Source organism: Anomaloglossus baeobatrachus, chromosome 6 (genome assembly GCF_048569485.1).
Source record: "Anomaloglossus baeobatrachus isolate aAnoBae1 chromosome 6, aAnoBae1.hap1, whole genome shotgun sequence".
Lineage (NCBI taxonomy): Eukaryota > Metazoa > Chordata > Amphibia > Anura > Aromobatidae > Anomaloglossus > Anomaloglossus baeobatrachus.
Window position 1 is genome coordinate 528279100 of NC_134358.1, and position 18928 is coordinate 528298027.

Genomic DNA, 18928 nt, shown 5'->3' on the forward strand with positions numbered 1-18928 from the left:
TAGTGCTACCGGATTGTGCACTTTGAATGGTTTATAATCCTTTTTGCTACAAGTATATGATCGTATATAGCCACCGGCCGGGGCACTACGATCATTTAATCTGTCAAACAACTGCTTCAATCTATTGTGGCTAATTGTTATTTGTTATATGTTATATATTATGTCAATTGGTATGTTTGTTTGAAACAAGGATAACCTTTAATAAAACAATAAATTAACCCATTGTCAGCGCTGGTTTTGAGATTTTATCTCCTAGTAAATCTCCTATAAAAATTCTTTAAGAACAGGAAGGAAGCTACAAAACAAGAGGGGGTAAGCTCCACAACTGAACCAACTTTCACCAGTAAGTCTGGGACACCACACCTCACAGGCCAACATAGAATAAACGATAGCTGGCATGGGTGGAAGGTTTCAACCAGCATAAATAGGAGGGAAGTAGATGTGATAGGCCTCCCCACAACATGTGATCAAAGGAGCAAACAGACCAGCAGAGATTAACTTTTGCTAGCCTGCCTATGAATCAGCACAGAGCAGGTCGATGCTTGAGTCTGCCTGTGTTGATCCCAGACAACAGAGAAACCATCGGGCGGAGTGTCAGAATCTGAACACAGCTCATCACCTCCATGACAGTCGATGAAGTTTGTGCAAAGCTCCATGTGACACTTTGCTTACCATACTGCTGTTTTAATTCATTTAAAAAAGTATTTTTTTTATATTTTTATTGGGATTTCGTTGTGTCACTTCTTACCTTGAGTTGTCTACAAGTTTATTTGGTTGAATTTGCTTTAAGAATAGATGGCAAAAACTTGGAGACAGATTACCTTTAATCGGAGATTGTAGGGATATGCTCTGGTTATAAAATAAATGATGACATCAAGAGAACAATTTGTTCATATATGTTCAGGAGCAATAATAAAGGAAAACCAATGTGAGCTAGGAAAAAATGCTTTAGAATTGTTAATTTGTTACTTTGTTTACTAGAATAGAAATGATAACTGACATGATATGCTTAAAAGGAACCTTTCTGAACAATTTGACTAATCCCACTAGTGGTATAGCTTTATAGGTCCTAGTATTACAATAACAAAGATACCTGTCTTGTAGTAATCCGATGTGCTATCACTGAGATATCAAGCTGTAAAGCTACTTTCAAATTTGCCTGAAAGTGAATTGGGGGCGTGTCAATGCAAAGCAGATCAACACGCCCACAAAGCACTTTCAGGAGTTATTCACATGTGGCTTTAAAGCTTCATTTCTCAGCACCAGAACATCAGATTACTATAAGACAGGTATTATTTTTATTGTTATTTTTGAACCTATACAGCTATACCACTAGTGTAATTCATGACAGGTTCCCTTTAAATAATAGAACTGTGAATAATTTAAGTTTTATTGTACGATTGCCAGTAAACTGCATTCCCTTTAATAATTTTTTTTTATAGTCTTTCTTTTTGTTAAGCCATGAAATGCCAATATATTTCCATGTCTGGTTAATGTAGTTTGCTTGTTTCTACTGAAATTTAGCAGAATAATGAATCTTAATGAAACTCCATTTAGTGCAGCATGTGAAGATTAAACAGAGTGCAAAGACAGAACTTCCCTGGCAGAGTATTTACAGACAGGCACTGATGTTCCCCAGCTAAGCAGGAATACCATGTTTACCTCTTCTTCTCCATTATCCCCATTTGCTGGTGAATATCTATGAATTCCATTAGCTGCTTTTGAAGTGCTATTTCATTATGTCTAATTTGCCTAATAAAAGCATGTTCCAAAAGATCACAAACCATGGGCCGTTTTTCAAAATCTTTGGTAAGGCACCTGAAATGCAAAATATGAAAATATTAAATATTGCACTCTATCTAAAAGCTGTACATTGAAATATGGAATAGCAGAGAATATTGGTACTTTCCGAAATGGCAGTGCCTAATATTATTATTAGGGATGATCGAATACCTCAAAATATCTGACGAATAGGTCGCCGCTATGCGAATATTCGATGCGCAATGTAAGTCTATTGGAAGCCCGAATAGTTCCGAATAATTGTTATTCGGGTTTCCCATTGACTTACATTGCGCATTGAATATTCGCGAATAGCGGCGACCTATTTGGCAAATATTCGCAAAGCCAAATAATTGAGGTATTCGATCATCCCTAATTATTATGCTTCAGACCCAGTACGATATTTCCTTCTCATTGTAACAAAAAGAACCCCCAGCCTCCAGAAGCCTGATGTATAACAGCAGAGATGAGTGACAGGACATGTGGTCATCCTGAGAAAGGAGGAGTCATATTGACTTGAAACGCGTTGGCAATAAACCACTTTATGCATTCTGAGTGTCGTGATTTTAGCATAGCTTTGACTCTGCAGAGCCAGTGCATGTATGTTGTCTCCAAGGATAGGTCCAAGGGGAGGGGTCTGTTCAGTCATGTCTCCTACTGGAGGTCAGAGACCGGTACGGCTTTAATGGTGTGATTTGGATGATTACTCTCAGCATGAAGAATAGTATTTCCAGCTAGTGGTTTACGAAAAATGGATGAAGAAATAACCTGTTCAGGAATACCGGTGAAAGTTATGTCCAAAAAATGTAATTCACTTTTATTACTGAATGGGTAAATTTTAAATTTACATCATCCAGGTAGCACAATTTCTAATGGAGCACAATTATTTCGTGTTTAATAAACAATTTTACTTACAGTACCATGGAGAATCTATGGGTGCTAAATTTTCACCCTCTATTTCTAACCTGGTCATTGTGTTTTGGGAGAAAAATACCTGTATTGCGTTGAGAATCCTTTTCGTGAATTCATCCATTGGTACGGTAGATTTTTAGATGACCAGTTGTTCATTTGGCATGGTCCTATTACAATGATCCCATAATTTATTAATTACATAAATAATAATCAGTTTAATTTAAAATTTACCCATTTCAGTAATAAAAGTGAAATACATTTTTTGGACATAACTTTCACCGGTATTCCTGAACAGGTTATTTCTTCATCCATTTTTCGTAAACCACTAGCTGGAAATACTATTCTTCATGCTGAGAGAAATCATCCGAATCACACCATTAAAGCCGTACCGGAGGGTGAATTTACCAGGGTTCTCCACAATTGTAGTAGTCCTTCTGATTTTGACAGAGAACTCATGTTTGCTGAAACTCGATTACATGATAGAGGATACCCCAATTGGATACTAAAAAGAGCACGTAAAATAGCTGCGAACAAAAAGCATGATGCCCTTATTAATCCTTCTAATGACACGACTGCCCAGAAGAATGCATCTTTCAATAAATCAGTAGTGTCTTTACAATATCGCACCCAGTTTAATTCCATTAAACGCATCATTAAACGCTATCTACCTATTTTGAATGAGGAGATCCTGTTCTTGCATCCTTATTGCAAACAGGTTGTAATGTGGTCCCTAAAAAGGCTCCCTCACTGGGGAATATCCTTTCACCAAGTTTTTTCACCCAGAAAAAATCCCCATATACTTGGCTTGAACATAAAGGTTTTTGCAGATGCGGCACCGCCCGGTGTCGAACCTGTGAGTTTGCTACACCATGCGTTTCTTTTTTGAATTCCAGCGATACAACTGTGCACCCTATACAGAGATGTATCAATCACAATGCAACCAATGTAGTATATTGCATTAAATGTACTGTGTGTAATCTGCTATATATAGGGGGCACAATAAAGAAATTAAAAACACGTTTTAATGAACATATTAGAGATATTCTCAATTCACGGGGGACCTCTATAACCACTGGACATTTATCTGCAGCATCTAAACATTTTGTTTTGCAGCACAATTGTAATATTATTATTATTTATTATTATAGCGCCATTTATTCCATGGGGCTCTACAAGTGAAAGCGGGTATACGTACAACAATCATTAACAGTACAAGACAGACTGGTATAGGAGGAGAGAGGACCCTGCCCGCGAGGGCTCACAGTCTACAGGGAATAGGTGAGTGTACAATAGGTGAGGACAGAGCTGGTTGCGCAGTGGTCTACTGGACTGAGGGCTATTGTAGGTTGTAGGCTTGTCGGAAGCTTTCCACAGTAGGGGAGAGTCTGATATGCTGAGGTAGAGCGTTCCAGAGTATGGGGGAGGCACGGGAGAAATCTTGTACGCGATTGTGGGAATATTGATATTGTGTATTTTTGGCATAGAAAGTTAAAATTTCTCCTCGTAGTGGTGATATCCAGCATCACAGTTCTAACATGCAAAACTTTTTGGATTTTCCAGTTGGAAACAAGAATTGCTTTTGGTCTTAATTTAAGAAGCGATGTAATGTTTCATTATTAATTTTTTGTAGGAAATGATAACATAAACAGTTTCATTGTTTTTATATATTTTTATTGTATATATTTTTTTGTATTTCATGATTGTGCTTGTATGTCATACTATGTAACCTTATGTGTTCATTCATTATCTACCTGGTGTGAGCAGCAGATGTGTTTTGTCAATTAAACTCATTCTTCCCTTTGGACAGAGTGAGTTTAAATAGCCTAATGTCATTTCAAATATTTGGGCTTGACAAGGAACGCAGGCTGCGTTTGAAACGCGTTGCCACGCTGGGGCTTCCGGACCTGTACTGTACCCTTTTTTTATCCTTGGAAATAAAGTTTGACAGAATTATAGTACTATCCAGAAGCTGGATCCTCCTCCTTTTTGCTCTTGAACTGGAGCACATTCAGAGTGTTTTGATCGGTGCATGCTGGACCTGCCAACAGATGAGCTGGATACCTCTGCTTTTTCCAATTCTGGGATTAGGGATTAGGGCCCCCCTTGCTTGAGGGTCAGTCCAAGTGTCCTTTTTTCCGTTACCTTCCTTCCGTTTCGTGACATCAGCAAGTCAGAATCATCCATTCTCGTGCTTTTTCAAGGAAGTATTAAAGGGAATCTGTCAGCAGGTTTGTTCTATATAAGCTGAGGACTGCATGATGTAGGGGTTGAAAGCCAAACAACAACTATGCCTCTCTGATCTGTGTATGAGATATTGTTTACTTAAACTTATGACTTTATTACCTTGTGATTAACAATGTAGGACTAGAAACTCACAAGCAGGCCAGTCTGACACACCCCCTGCTGTGATTGACACCTCACAGTCCATGTACAATCTCTATTGAGAGCCGGTGTGGGCGGGGAAGCTCCCTGGGCTCAGCTGCATGCTTAAAACTCTATTCTTTGATTGTGTGAGAACAGCTGTACTCAGTAATCTAAGTGATACATAGTTGGTTTCAGAATCTTCTTGCCTAAATTATGTAGCTATCAGATGAGGTAGCAAAAACCTGCGGACATATTCGCTTTAATGACATTTATAGATCAATGAGAAACAGCAGGTGTGGGCCCATACTCTACAGCTTTTGAGGAAGCAATAGAGAATACCTTGTGGAACCAGCAGACCCAGAACAGCAGGAGACATTTGGAAGTTGCGCCTCTTTCTCTATGCATTCCATCCTGGTCAACATATTTTCTAATATAATTAAAAAGAGAATGACATCGTGGATGCCACAGTTTTCTCTACCAGTAGCCTCATCGAAGGACTTCAGATTCAATAAAGGACATGCACCCTTCATCACCTGCCATCGGCAGATCTCAAGGTAATTGTAACGCCTGCCTGGATCCACAGACTCAGACAGGCTGTAATGGGGAGGCTAGAGGGAAGCCACTCACCAAGCAGGACCCCCAGAACCCTGAAACCCTTTAACCCCTATACAGGGATTTGGAATTACACACGGCCCTGGAGATCACTACCTGTGGAAGGCTGCAGTCCGAGAGAGTAGCCGTCAGGCAGGGTCAAACCAGGAATTGCAGAACAGGGACAGAATCGGCAGGCAAAGACATAATCAATAAACGTAGCAGTGGTCAAATCCGGATCGGGCAGCGAGGTACATAAACAGCAGGCAGTAGAAGTAGTCAGAACACAAGCAAAAGTCAGAACACCAGAATCACAAAACAGAACAGGGCAGACCAGGAGCCAGAATATCAGAACTATCTCTGGCAGAGGTCAGCAGACAGGAGGGGAATTAAGAAGGGTGTGGTGTCTTCCCATTGGCTGTAGCTGAATGATGGTAACTTCAGCTGGAAGACACATGCCACCTACTGCCAGCCAGTGGTACTGCAGATCCCAAGATAACCCAGCCCAGTGGATGAGCGGAGCCTGCGCCCACCAGTGCCGCTGGCATCGACTCCTCTCCCATCAACAGCACTATCCACAGCAGGAACACGGTGTCACCTGGCTATCAGAGTAGAAGCCGCTGGAGCAGACTCCGGTGGTGACGTAACAGTAATGCAAGTTTCTCTGCTGCATAATATCATCAGCCGTCTCTCTGCCTTCTGTTGCTCATCCAGACCCCTGTATTATGCACCATTGAATTCCAATGCACTGCAATGACACAAATCTGGCTGATTCATAAGGTTGTCGCTAATCCTGGAGTCCTTTCTTTGCCATGTAAGAACGGTTGAAGTGGCCATGAGTATGACCTTGTTCATGTGGGTATGTTTGTTTAAAAAATGTTGGACAATCCAATTGAAGACTTGCACCATGAAGCGAGCATGGGTTCCTTTTCCACAATGTTTCTTGTATTGTCACATACCAAGTAGGTTCCATAGCTAATGCAAACTTCTACAATGTTTATGCGTGAGATGGCAATGTCCACTTTAATTTTTCTAACAAAAGGAATTGCAAATTGTTACATCACAAATTGGATTTGCATGGAGTTGATTGGCTCGTCTCTGATTACTAGTTTTACCAGCTGATTCCAGTAGGTGGCGTCGTAAGTAATTGTGCCTTGCTTGATATATCTATTATGAAGTGACTGGGAACTTTAAGGGGTTGTCCGATAAACGATATATATCCCCTACTTACAGCATAGGGAATGATTTTATGATCACTCTGGATTCAACCACTGAGACCCCTCCACCGGTCAGGAGAAGGGAAGTCTCAAAGTTCCGAGAGTGAATAGAGTATTACTGAGCATGTGCGTCACTCCTCAACTCATTGATTATAGTGGCAGTCACACATGCTCACTATTGTTCCATTTTCATATATGATTTTTGCCCACCTGATCAGCATCAATGATGGTCTAAGCGGTAAGATTTCCAGCGACCATAACGATATTATCCAGCATTCTGTTCCTCTAAAATCGAGTTCTTTAATCATTAAACATTCCACAATAAAATTGCATGTTCCAGGCGTTTTGGACAAAGTCCTTACTTATTGCCTATAAGCCTATGCGTAAGGCGGGGATGGTGGTCTGGAACATGCAATTTTAATTATGGAATGTTTAATCTAACATATAAAGCTGAGTGTATGTATGTGTGTGTGTATGTCCACTAAAGGAATCCGCACCGTCGCATTTACAATCACAAAATTTTGCACAGCCGCCTCATGTGACTCAGGGAACGTCATAGACTATGTTTTGAGGGGAAAATTTAACACTGCACTTTACAGTTATTCGCCAAAAACCTGCTTACATTAAAATCAATGGAGCTGGGAGCTACAGGTCATTAATAGGAGCTGTGATTGGTTGTTATAGGCAACGGAGGACATTCTTAGTAAGAAGCTTATGTGTGAGGTAATATGATTTTGGTGGAGAAAGAGAGAGACAGAGGCAGACAAAGACAGACAGAAATACAGAGACAGACAGACAGAGAGACAGAGACAGAGACAGACAGCGAGAAAGAGACAGATAGTGAGAAAGAGACAGACAGGGAGAGAGACAGAAAGAGTGAGAAAGACAGAAAGAGTGAGACAGACAGAAAGACAGAAGACAGACAGAATAACAGAGAAAGACAGACAGAGACAGACAGAGAGAGAGAAACAGAGAGAGACATAAACAGACAGAGAGACAGACAGAGAGCGAGAGATAGACAGAGAGACAGACAGAGAGAGAAACAGAGAGAGACAGACAGAGAGAGAGACAGAGACAGACAGAGAGAGGGAGATACAGACAGAGAGACAGATAGACAGAGAGAGAGACAGACAGAGAGAGACAGAGAGACAGATGGAGAGACAGACAGAGAGACAGACAGGGAGAGAGACAAAGAGAGACAGACAGAGAGACAGAGACAAACAGAAAAACAAAGAAAGACAGACAGAGACAGAGAGACAGACAGAGAGACAGACAGAGAGACAGACGGAGAGACAGACAGCAAGAAAAACAGATAGAGACAGACAGAGAGAGAAACAGACAAAGACAGAGACAGACAGAAAGACAGAGAGAGAGAGAAAAACAGACATAGAGACAGACAGCAAGAGAAACAGAGGGAGAGTCAGAGAGAGACAGAGAGACACTTACTTTCCCAGGCAATGCCGGGTACTATAGCTACTGATTAAATAAAAAACTCGATTTTAGAGGAACGGGTTACTGGATTTCTATCTTCCCTTTCATCTGATATTGTGGATGCCAGCCACATTAATCCCAGCATCTGTGGATTCATTATGGAGAGTTGTGAGCCTGCAAAAAAACTTGTTTCATAACTTTATTATTATGTGTTTTATTGATAAGTGAAAATCCATCTATGGCGGGAGGATGCCACCTGACGTAATTTCTCCACTGCAACGATATTATTACAAATAACTATTTTTTGTGCGTTTCGAGGGGTATTTTAGTAATATTGTCACATTTTTGGTACGAGGGCACGTGGGTCAGAGATGTGTCTCCAAAACAGCTATAACACGAGTTGAATACTATGTATATGTAAAAGTAACCAATATTTAAAAATCAAAAGCTAAATGCCAAATTTACATAAAGAGGTAAAAATCAAACCTCCACTATTTGTAAACGTGACACGTAATGTTTAATGAGCAGCCGCCCTAGAAAATCCTGCTGCTTTGAATAGCTCTGTGTGGATCTATACTTAATACTGATTTGCTTGCAGAAAAATAAAAATACCAAATTCTTGGTTAGGTTTGCATCTGGAAATTTGCATTGATGCGATAAATATGCAGAAATGCAAAGAGATTTAGCCATAGCATAGGACGTTCAGAGTGAGCAAAAGTAGCAGCATAGTAAAGAGAAAGGATTTTTGGCAGTAACAGACACTGTAACTAATGCACAATGAACAATAAGAACCTTGTACATCACATAAAAACACAATAATACTGTGTAAAGTCGAAATACAGTAATATTACTATGCAATAAGTATATTAAATGATCACTGTTATTTCAAGAGTTTCTGCATAATTCAACAGTATACGTTCTTATAAGCAACTTTGTAATTTATCCTATCAGAAAAGTCTCCTTTCTCCACTTATGAGCCACTTTTTTTTCATTTTGTGTCATGCACTCTCAAAATATCTAAACAAGATGAGCTGGCAGCACAATGAGGTATCAGATTACCGCTGCCAATTGTAGTGTATGGAGATGAGAAGGGAAGGAGGTGAGTGGAGAAAAGCAGAAGGAAAACCCAGCAAATGGTGTTCCCGCTTTCTAGTTGTTTTTTTTTCTAACCCTGGAGCTGGATTCACATCTACACTGCTGAGTACAGCTTTATAATGTCCAACATGATTTTTCTTCAAGTGGTGTTCTACTTAAAGGGAATCTGTCAGCAGGTTTTTGCCATGTAAGCTGAAGCCTGCATGCTGGAAGGGTTAACACAGAAAGTTCAGACATGCCTGTTTGGTCACTGTATGATCTTTTGTTTATTTGCTATGTTTGTTTTAGCAGCAGGATCCTTATCATCGCTGTGACTAGCTAACTGGTGCCATGTTGTCCAGCACGCCCCCTCCTCTGATTGACATTTCACTGTCAATATACAATCTCTATAGAGAGCTTGATGTGGGCAAGAGCAGCTCTATGGACTAAAAATGCATATTGTGCCAAAATGGCTGCACTCAGTAATCTAAGTGATACATTATTGGAGTCAGGGTCTCTGTCTCTACATTATGCTGCTTTTATATGAGTTAGCAAAAACTTGCTGACAGATACCCTTTAAATTCAAGGTAGCAGGGATCACTAATCTCTCTGTATGCATAGTGTATGGCAGTAATTGCACTAGCTCATAGACACCTGAAAATTAGAGGTGGATCATGCAGAAGGGAAAACTGGTAATGTAGAATACAAGTCATTTAATGGCAAGAAATATTGTACAATTTATGGATCTCCTGATGTAGAAGTTAATCCAACTTCGAAACGCGTGGAGAATAAACCACATTGTCCTTCTTATGTCATGTTCTCTGGATATTTATCACAGATCACCACTCCCATGTTATAAACACTTGCTATACATGACAAGTTGTCCTACCCAGGATGCTCCAGTGGTCGTCCTTGTCTTGATTCCACAGTTTTGGGTGAGCAGTTATCTGAGTCTTCACCTTTTTACTGGATAAGACCCTATTGTGCTTGTTTCCCTATTTGCTAATTCCACATTACAGCTTATTCTGAAAAGTCATCTGAACTGACAAGTTCACTGTAAGGCTATGTGCCCATGGGTGCTTGCTCCTGCGGATATATCCGCAGGTATGTCCGCAGGTTTCCCGCAGCACCTCCCCGGAATCCGCGGTTATCCATAGCTGCGGGATTCCAGCGGAATTGTTGCGGTAAACCTGCGGACATTCATGCGATTTACCTGCGGAAGTCTTCGGCCTCTATCTCCATAGTGGAGCGCCGGGATTTCCGTAGGTAAATGCGCAGAAATAATTGACATGCAGTTACGGGCGGCTTGGGGACATCCGCAGCATATTCCACAGCCGCACATACCGCAGCATGGACACAGACACTCCACATGTCCCATAGGATAACATGGGGAGTGTCTGTACTTGCTGAAACCTGCGGATTTATCTAGAAAATCCAGATAAATCCGCAGGCTTTCCAAGGCAAAATCCGCAGGAGCAAGCTCCCATGGGCACATAGCCTAAGACTCATGATGGCTATGTCATCTTTGGGCTTCACCAACAGAGTTGATGCTCGCTCTGTGATTGTAAAAGCCGCACACCACCAAAGTGCCTGTCTCGCCCCAGGGCTATGGGGTACTCGGTCCCGGTCCGTATATATACGGGGATGCTGTGTCACGGTTGTGTAATGGCTGTTGCCCGGTTCCATGACCCTGGGGACGCTTTCGAAAAGGGTTTATATACAGGGGAGATTAAAGAGTTTATATCATGACGCCACTTGCGGGTTGCGGATAAATAGTTGGAGCCGCCGCTGCACAGTTTATGTTCACTGGGGCTGGTGGTGATGGCAGCTGGGATGTTGAGCCCTCCGCAAGTAGGGCTGAGCCCCAGGGGGTAGATGATGGGGTGCGGCGTGGGAATAATGGAGACCACACGATGGGAATGCAGTGCAACTCTGGTTTTTACTCACAGCAGATGGTGACGCTGGACGGTTGGTTCAGACCTCTAGTCCCTGTAGCCAGTGACATCTTTCCCCTGCACCTCTCTGTCGTTTTGTGGAACCCCGTTGCTTGGAGCATCTGGGAGTCCCCTCCTCTCAGTTGTCAGGCTCTCGGCCGCGCGGCGGGCAGTGTGAACCCTGTAGGGTCGGTGTTCAGTTCCGGTCCCTGGCTCAATCGTTACTGCTGGTGCCCCCGGATTCTTGGGTCAGTGAGTCCGTGAAATTCACCTCACTGTGCAGGTATTTGCTAGGCAGTTTAAAACGTTCACCTAACCTAGGGCCCTGTGCCCTGTTGGTGCCTTGGTTCCAGGGGTACCTCACCGTACCATCCCCGGCAACCACACTCCTGTACCAGTCAGGCCACCATTATACGACCCCGACTTGAGACATGTCTGTCTCATCCACTCTACTCACTACTGTCTCTTCCCCCCCCCCCCGGTTGTTCGCTAGTGGACTGGATAGGCTCCACCCCTAGGTGGCCATCCATTGGGTCCCCTAACTAGTCAGTCATCCCTGTCTGGGTGAGGGAACTGGGGATGTTGTGTGTGTTGATTGGTACCGGCATTGAGCTTCCAGGTCCCTCGGGATAGGCCCTGCATTCCTGACAGGATGCAGTACCTAGTAGTGCCTTGAAGGGTTCAGGGGCGCTACGGGCCCACATACAGTAAAGTCGGACAAACTCAGGTTTCAGTGACATTTGAAGACCATCTAATTAATTTGCTAATGTGTTTGGAGCCTCACAACTCTCCCTGACAGATGATATTGAGGAGGGTAGATCAGGACATTTTGACTTTTAGAGCCCAATCCTTTCATTCTCCACAAATATAATCCACCACCAGACTTAGAAGTTAACACTCTTCTTCCCATATAAAACACATGCACGCTCTGCCGAGTCAAATGTGCATGTGCAAGGGGCATCAGAAAAAGTGATATGATATGTATCAGCTCTACTTATTTCTTTCCCATCAGTGACGTAGAATTCAATAGGAGAAAACATCGGGTATATGCCACGTCATCACCACGGAATCCGATATTAATATAATTCCTTTATTGTTTGTACAGGTCGGCGCGTTTCAGAGACATCTGTCTCCTTCATCAGGACATCAAAAGGAACAGTAAGTAAGTATTGTTCCTTTGATGTCCTGATGAAGGAGACGGATGTCTCTGAAACTCGTCAACCTCTACAAACAATAAAGGAATTATATTACTAACGGATTCCATGGTGATAGCGCGGCATATACCCGATGTTTTCTCCTATTGAATTTTATGTCTTACACTTCGGGGCTGCGGCTGTTACCATCACTGCACGTGTTTAAAGGGGTTGTGACTGCCACAACCTAAATAGGTGAGTGCGCCTTTATTTTGGCTATTAATTTCCATACTGCTTAAGACCCTATTGCGCTTCTTTGTACCACACTATTATTATCTGTAGCCTATCAGTGAAACAGAAGGCCTGGACTGTCATTAAAGGTTTTATCCTGGACCTATATGTTATCACCTATCCATTGATAAGTCATCAGTATCAGATAAGAGGGAATTATCCAGATGTACACAGTGTATGGTGCTTTAAAAGCTGTGTACATTGTGTACTACAGTCTAGATCCTATTCTCTTCAATAGGATCTGAGCTGCAGTACCGAGAACGGCCACAACGTGGAGCATGGAGCAACACTGTGTACATACATCAGCAACGGGAACTGCAAACCGCTAATTAGTTGGGCTGTCGAATTTCTCACTCTCACCATTGTCAAATTGATGACCTAGTTCTTGATAGCCCCTATAAACAAATTGTTGATGCTTTGGAGATAAAGCATATTCTACTGGATATATGAATTCCCCTTAGCGTGCCTCCCAGGTTATCAAAATGCACCAAGTAATACCTATATCTTTACTTTTGGATCACTGACAGTGGTACGATAAGCTGCTTTCTATCAGACAAATGAAGGGGCCCCAATCTGAGTACCTCTACACTTTGGTACCATAAACTGAAAAATTGTAATACAGTAAAATATTGTGTGCACCAGATAAGGTCGTGCTACAGAGGGGGATCCACTTTGAACCACCAAAGAATTGCAATTCTTCTTACACCTCCAAAGATATTTTTTTAAAATGTATTTGAAGATGACTCAGACACTTCTTGCATAATAAAAAATATGTTCCTACTCACTTTTTAATAAAGTCATTAAACTCTGATGACCACAATTCGGGCTGACGCAAAGTTGGAGATGGGTTCCTATAAAACAAAAATATTAGAATTATTACAATTATAAAAAAATGGAAAGTTTTTGTTTTGCTTCTTTTTTTTTTTTACTTAGATACATATGAGCCAACAATCTCAATTAATATCTACGATGAGAGCTTACTAATATGTGTGTCGCACTTGGCAGACGGTCCTGTAGTTTCTGGCTGTTGAAGGTCGCAGCTTTTGGCTACACAAGCTGCTCTCTGACTTTCTCTATTTTCCTGCTTGGGGTTTATCACTTTCTCTTTAGGACCCTGCAGAGTTCCTCACCTTTTCAGCTGTTAATCTTCAGCACTTCCCTTTGTGTCTTTATATACCCTAATTCCTCCAAACTCTGTACTAGTGATAGGGCTAATACTCTTAACAAGTCTTCAGTGCAAGGAGTCAACTTGTATTCATCTTAAGAAACTTTGTCGTTGTTGCAGTTCCTCTCCCTGAGTCATCTGGAGATAAGTTATTTGTTTACTTCCCCCTATTTGAGTTCCCTGTGTGTTCTTTAGAGCTTAGTGGGGTTGACTAAGTGCTCATCCCGTCCGCTCCTTACCTAAGGCCCCATTCAGGGTCAGCTAGGGTCAGGTATCCAGCTTGGCGCATAGGTAAGTAACCTATCTAGAGCGGTGAGGGAAGCCAGAGACCAGCGGTAGGTTTGGTCAGGGGTCACCATCTCCACCTTCCTTAGACACAGGGTTTCCCTTCCCTTTCTATGTTCACTTGGTACTTCCCGTACTTATCGTGACAGTAGGTTTGCTTTTTGGAAGAAGACAGACATGTTTTTTTCTAAACCAGGACAACCCTTTTAATGCCTCCTAGATGTAGCCCATACTGGTACATCCATTTGTACATCCTATGTCAGGGTTGGGTGTACGGATCGGGCTCAGGAGCTGAACCTGATCCATAATGGATAGAGGAAATTCCATTTTTTCACCAATTCACACCACTTGAAATGTGTCCTGTTTTCCAGTATCTGAACCTCAGCTGCTAAAATCTAGACACAGCCCATGAACAGTGACTCTTGCATACTGCTTCTGGAAGATAGGATAAGCTATAATCAAGGAAAGATCTGTTAAGTAAAAAAAAATAAGTAGATAAATAAAAAACTGCAATATTAAAAAGAAAACTTGGGCAGAACCTATACACTGTGCAAGAACTACCACAGAGTATACTTAGCGGGGCCTCATGCAGGGACTTTCTCTTTGCTTTGATCTGAATCTGTGTGATGCACCACCCATTTTAACAGATCTGGTCATCAGGATTTTATACCTCAAATTAATAGCATGTATGTAAAGATGCTTTGATGATGAGTAAATCCTCACCTTCCTCTGTTTTGCTGTTTTGTAGAAATTCATTGTTGAAATTTTATGCTAATGAGCTGAAAGTGCAGTGGGCGGGCAGAGCACTTACAGATCTCCTGCCATTTCTCTCTTCCTCGCCCTCTGCCTGCTTCCTGTCTCTGACTGATAGGTCACTGACACATGAGCGTTCTGGGAGTCAGAGACAGGAGGCAGGCAGTGGGCAGTAATGAGGAGAGAGGCGGAGATCTGTAAGTCCTGTGTCCCGCCCACTGCACTTACATCTCATTAGCATACAATTTCAACAATAGATTTCTCTAAAAGTGCTAAACGAATTTGTACAAGAAAGGTGAGGATTTACTCAGCATCAAAGCACCTTTCCTTACATGCTATTAATTTGTGATCTAAAATCCTGATGTCTGGTTCTCTCTAAATGTTGCTTCGGGCATAACACACTGTATTGGATTTGCCTGAGGTCTTTTTGTCTGCAGAATGCTTGAATATTATCCCATATTCGTGGGCTTAGTGATATCTTGCTGATCAGTGGGCATAACCCCACAGCTGGAACCTTCACTTGTCCCAATCTGAATAAAGGAGAAGTCAAACACCGCTCCATTCACTGTCTACGAGTACAGTGCAGTCCCATAGGCAATAAATAGAGTGGTGTCATGTATGTTGAGCCATTGTATTAGCAAAATGAGCTCTTCTGAGCCTCATTCTCAGGATCAGTTTTGGGCCCAAAAGGGGAACCTAAGATCTGTTTATCACGACAATTTTTTTTCTTACTTAAACGCATGTATTTGTAGGTAAAGATTATTTTTGGAATTGTGTTTCATTAAAATAATGCACCATTTGCCTTCTGTAGTGTCTGAATTCCACTTTCTATTGCTTGCCGTGTCTGTTTGTAGAGGGACATGGTCTGATCATACCATATCTCCTGGGTCGGGGAAGATGCTAAACAAAGCATACAGATATTACAGCATGGGATCACAGCTAATTCTTTTTGTGAGGTAAAACATTTTCCTGCCCGTTTTTTAAAAATGTTTTACCTAAAGAAAGAATAATTTGCAATCCCATGCTGTAATGTCTGTAAACTCTTATACTTTCTCCCCGGGCCAGGAGATGTGATATGATCAGACCATGTCCCGGTTTGGTCAGACACAGCTATTACACAGTACAAAGCAGGGACACATACTGTATATATAACATTATCTCAGTCAGCACAGTAACATTTTATATAAACACATCCAATTGTGGAAATTATTATCATTCCAACAACTACTGATTAAAATAAACTTTGTTGGAGGGAAAAAACCTTAAAGTAAATAAACACAAAATGTCCTCAGCGGTGGAGGCCACTGCCTTTAAATTGGTATATTACCTTGGTATTTTAAAAAGGGCTCTCATTGGATGCAAGTCTGCCAGGGGAGGATCGCCATCTCCTAATTCTATGGCTGTAATACCCAGAGACCAGACATCACACCTTGAATCATACGTTGTATCCACCTGCTGTTCACACGCTATGACCTATCGAAACAATGGAGAAATCCTATTGTCTTTACTTGTCTTACAATGTATATTGAGACATGACATTTTGAAAATATATATTTTTTTATTAACTCATTAGATTTTTAAACATATGTTTAAATTTATTAATTAGTGCCCAACAGAATTAATAGTCCCCAACTGAAATGTGATTTTTCAATACAACCACTTAAAGGGCCATTTCCAGCTAGCTTTCAGTAAGTGATGTCATATTGTGAGGATATATAATCACTTCAAGGAATTGTCCACAACTTTACAACCACTTTACAACCACTTATCAATATTGGTTGGATGGACTGGATAAAGTGAAAAAAAAATGTTACCTCCTAGAAAGAAAGCCATGGACCCCATAGGGGGGAGGGGCGACATGACCAGAGGGAAGGGAGGGAGTGAGGGGTTAATAAAGTTATAATGAGGGGCATTATGGGAAGGTATAGGGGATTGGTGGAAAGGATCCCTGTAGAGGAGGGGGGGGGAGTATAAAAGCGATGAGGGAGGGTCTTACCTCCCCTTTTGGACTCCGGACGGCGACAGATTCCCGCCCACCCTCCCCTTTTTTGTGTTTGTGAGTTTGTTTAACTATGTTCAAAAAAAAACAAAAAAAAACAAGAAGACAACAAGGAATTGTTATAAAAGGGATGTATGTTTTGTCGCAGCAGCGGGGGTAGGTCTGGTCCAGAAGCGGTTGGAAGGGATTTGTAGCTGGACCGAGAGGCACTGTCTTGGTATGGTGTCTCTGGGTTCCGGGAAATTGCAGGCACGGGGTTCTGCAAAGTTTAAGGGGTATTAATCCGTGGGGTGATTAATACCTCATCTCTGGGTCGGAGTGTTGCGGCCAGGGATATTGGTGTAGGAAAGGGTTTCTGGACCGGGCCTACATAGGGTTTCATGTACCGTTTATTATTATGTGTTACCTATTATTGTGTGTTTGGGGTCGCCCGTTGGACGGCGCCCCCTTTGTGGTAGTATGTTAATAATAGGTAATAAAGGCTGCTGTGGCCAATTTGTTTAACCAAGTCGCATGCAGTCGGTGTATTATTTTTAGGTTAAGTTTTAAGGGGGTATAGTAACCATCACGACCGGAAATCCTTCCTCAGTGGTCATGACTTTGGTTCTCCACTGTTCTTCTGCTAACAATTAATTGGGGGTCGTAGGGCTCAGAGTAGAGCAGAAATGTGGATCCAGGAGATAAGAATATATTTTATTCAGTAATCCTAGGTCATGCATAAGGGATTGTCCAATATTGGATAACCTCCTTTAATTATCCATTGAGGTGCCTTGTCAGGACCGGTGTGGGTTACAGAGGTCAGGCCTCCAGGGACCATCCTGGAGGTCTGGGGTGAGGCATCCTAATGATATGTCATCACTTACTAAGAATTGAAATACCCCCTTTAAGGACCACCAGCTCTACCGTAAGACAGTGACAATGGCAGCAGTGACATCAAAATAGTAAAGGATTCCCCTAATTCCCCCTCACCAGTCATTTAGTCATTTCCTTAGGTGCTATGATCCTAAATTGTATATATATATATATATATTGTATATATATTGTGTGTGTGTGTATATATATATATATATATATATATATATATATATATATATATATATATATATTGATAGTATATTATCATTTTGTAAATTGTAAAACAAAGATATTAAATCTTTTTAGTATTATGGTCTTGGTTACTAGAAAAAATATGATATAATACACAAATAAAGTATAATGCTCACGACCGGTGTAGGGGCAGCGAGCAAGATTAGTGGACCCAGTGGACCACAGGGGGAACCTGGGTTTACCCCTTAGTCGGAGGTGCTTAACTAAGTGGCCACTGCGAGGGGGACACCAGGTACCACTCCTAGGGCAGTGACCAGGACTGTGGCAGCTGCCCCCCAGGACAGGTGATGGACAGGCGGGATGACTGAGGCAGGCTGGACAGGCACGTATGGACAGGAATGGTGGGCACAGCAGGGATAGTCAGGTATGGGAAGACAGGTACTGGAGACAGACACAGGGATAACAGGACAGGAGCTCAGGACCTGACAACTAGCTAGGTAGCAGACTGATACATTAACTAAGAGCATTGCACAGGCACCTCCCCTCTAGGGAGGGTGCCTTAAATACACAATATCTCTGAGCCAGAGGCTGAGAGGCATTTCCTGGAAATGGTATGCTGGCCCTTTAAGAGAAGGGCTGGTGTGCACACTCCCGGAAGACCTGAGCTGCATGCACAGGTCTCGGGGGGGGGGGGGGGGGGGAAGCAGGGAAGACGTGACCCGCCTTGGGCAGTGAGTAAGTCGGCGTCTCTGCAGGAACACCGGTGCTACATAAAGCAGGCATAAGTGATTACAAAAAAAGGGGTATTTTTGAAAAAGTAAGTGTTCTAGAACCATGACAGTAGATCAAATGTCCAAATACATAGTTCAGAAATATTCAATTAACATGCCATAACCACCATTGTATGTCACACCCAAAAGGACATAAATACCATGGATCTGTCCTGGTTAAAA

At 41.9% G+C, this 18928-nt stretch overlaps 1 protein-coding gene across 1 annotated transcript in view; it reads right to left on the reverse strand.

Moving 5' to 3' along the window:
- The window catches only part of MYO3A (myosin IIIA), a gene marked incomplete at its 5' end in the record, with an annotated part of 269215 nt that overhangs the window by 217744 nt on the left and 32543 nt on the right, over nucleotides 1-18928 (reverse strand). The window contains 3 exons of the mRNA XM_075316162.1: nucleotides 1663-1818; nucleotides 13512-13577; nucleotides 16257-16402. Of these exons, the coding sequence (XP_075172277.1) occupies nucleotides 1663-1818; nucleotides 13512-13577; nucleotides 16257-16402 (368 nt within the window). The remainder of the gene's footprint in view (nucleotides 1-1662; nucleotides 1819-13511; nucleotides 13578-16256; nucleotides 16403-18928) is intronic.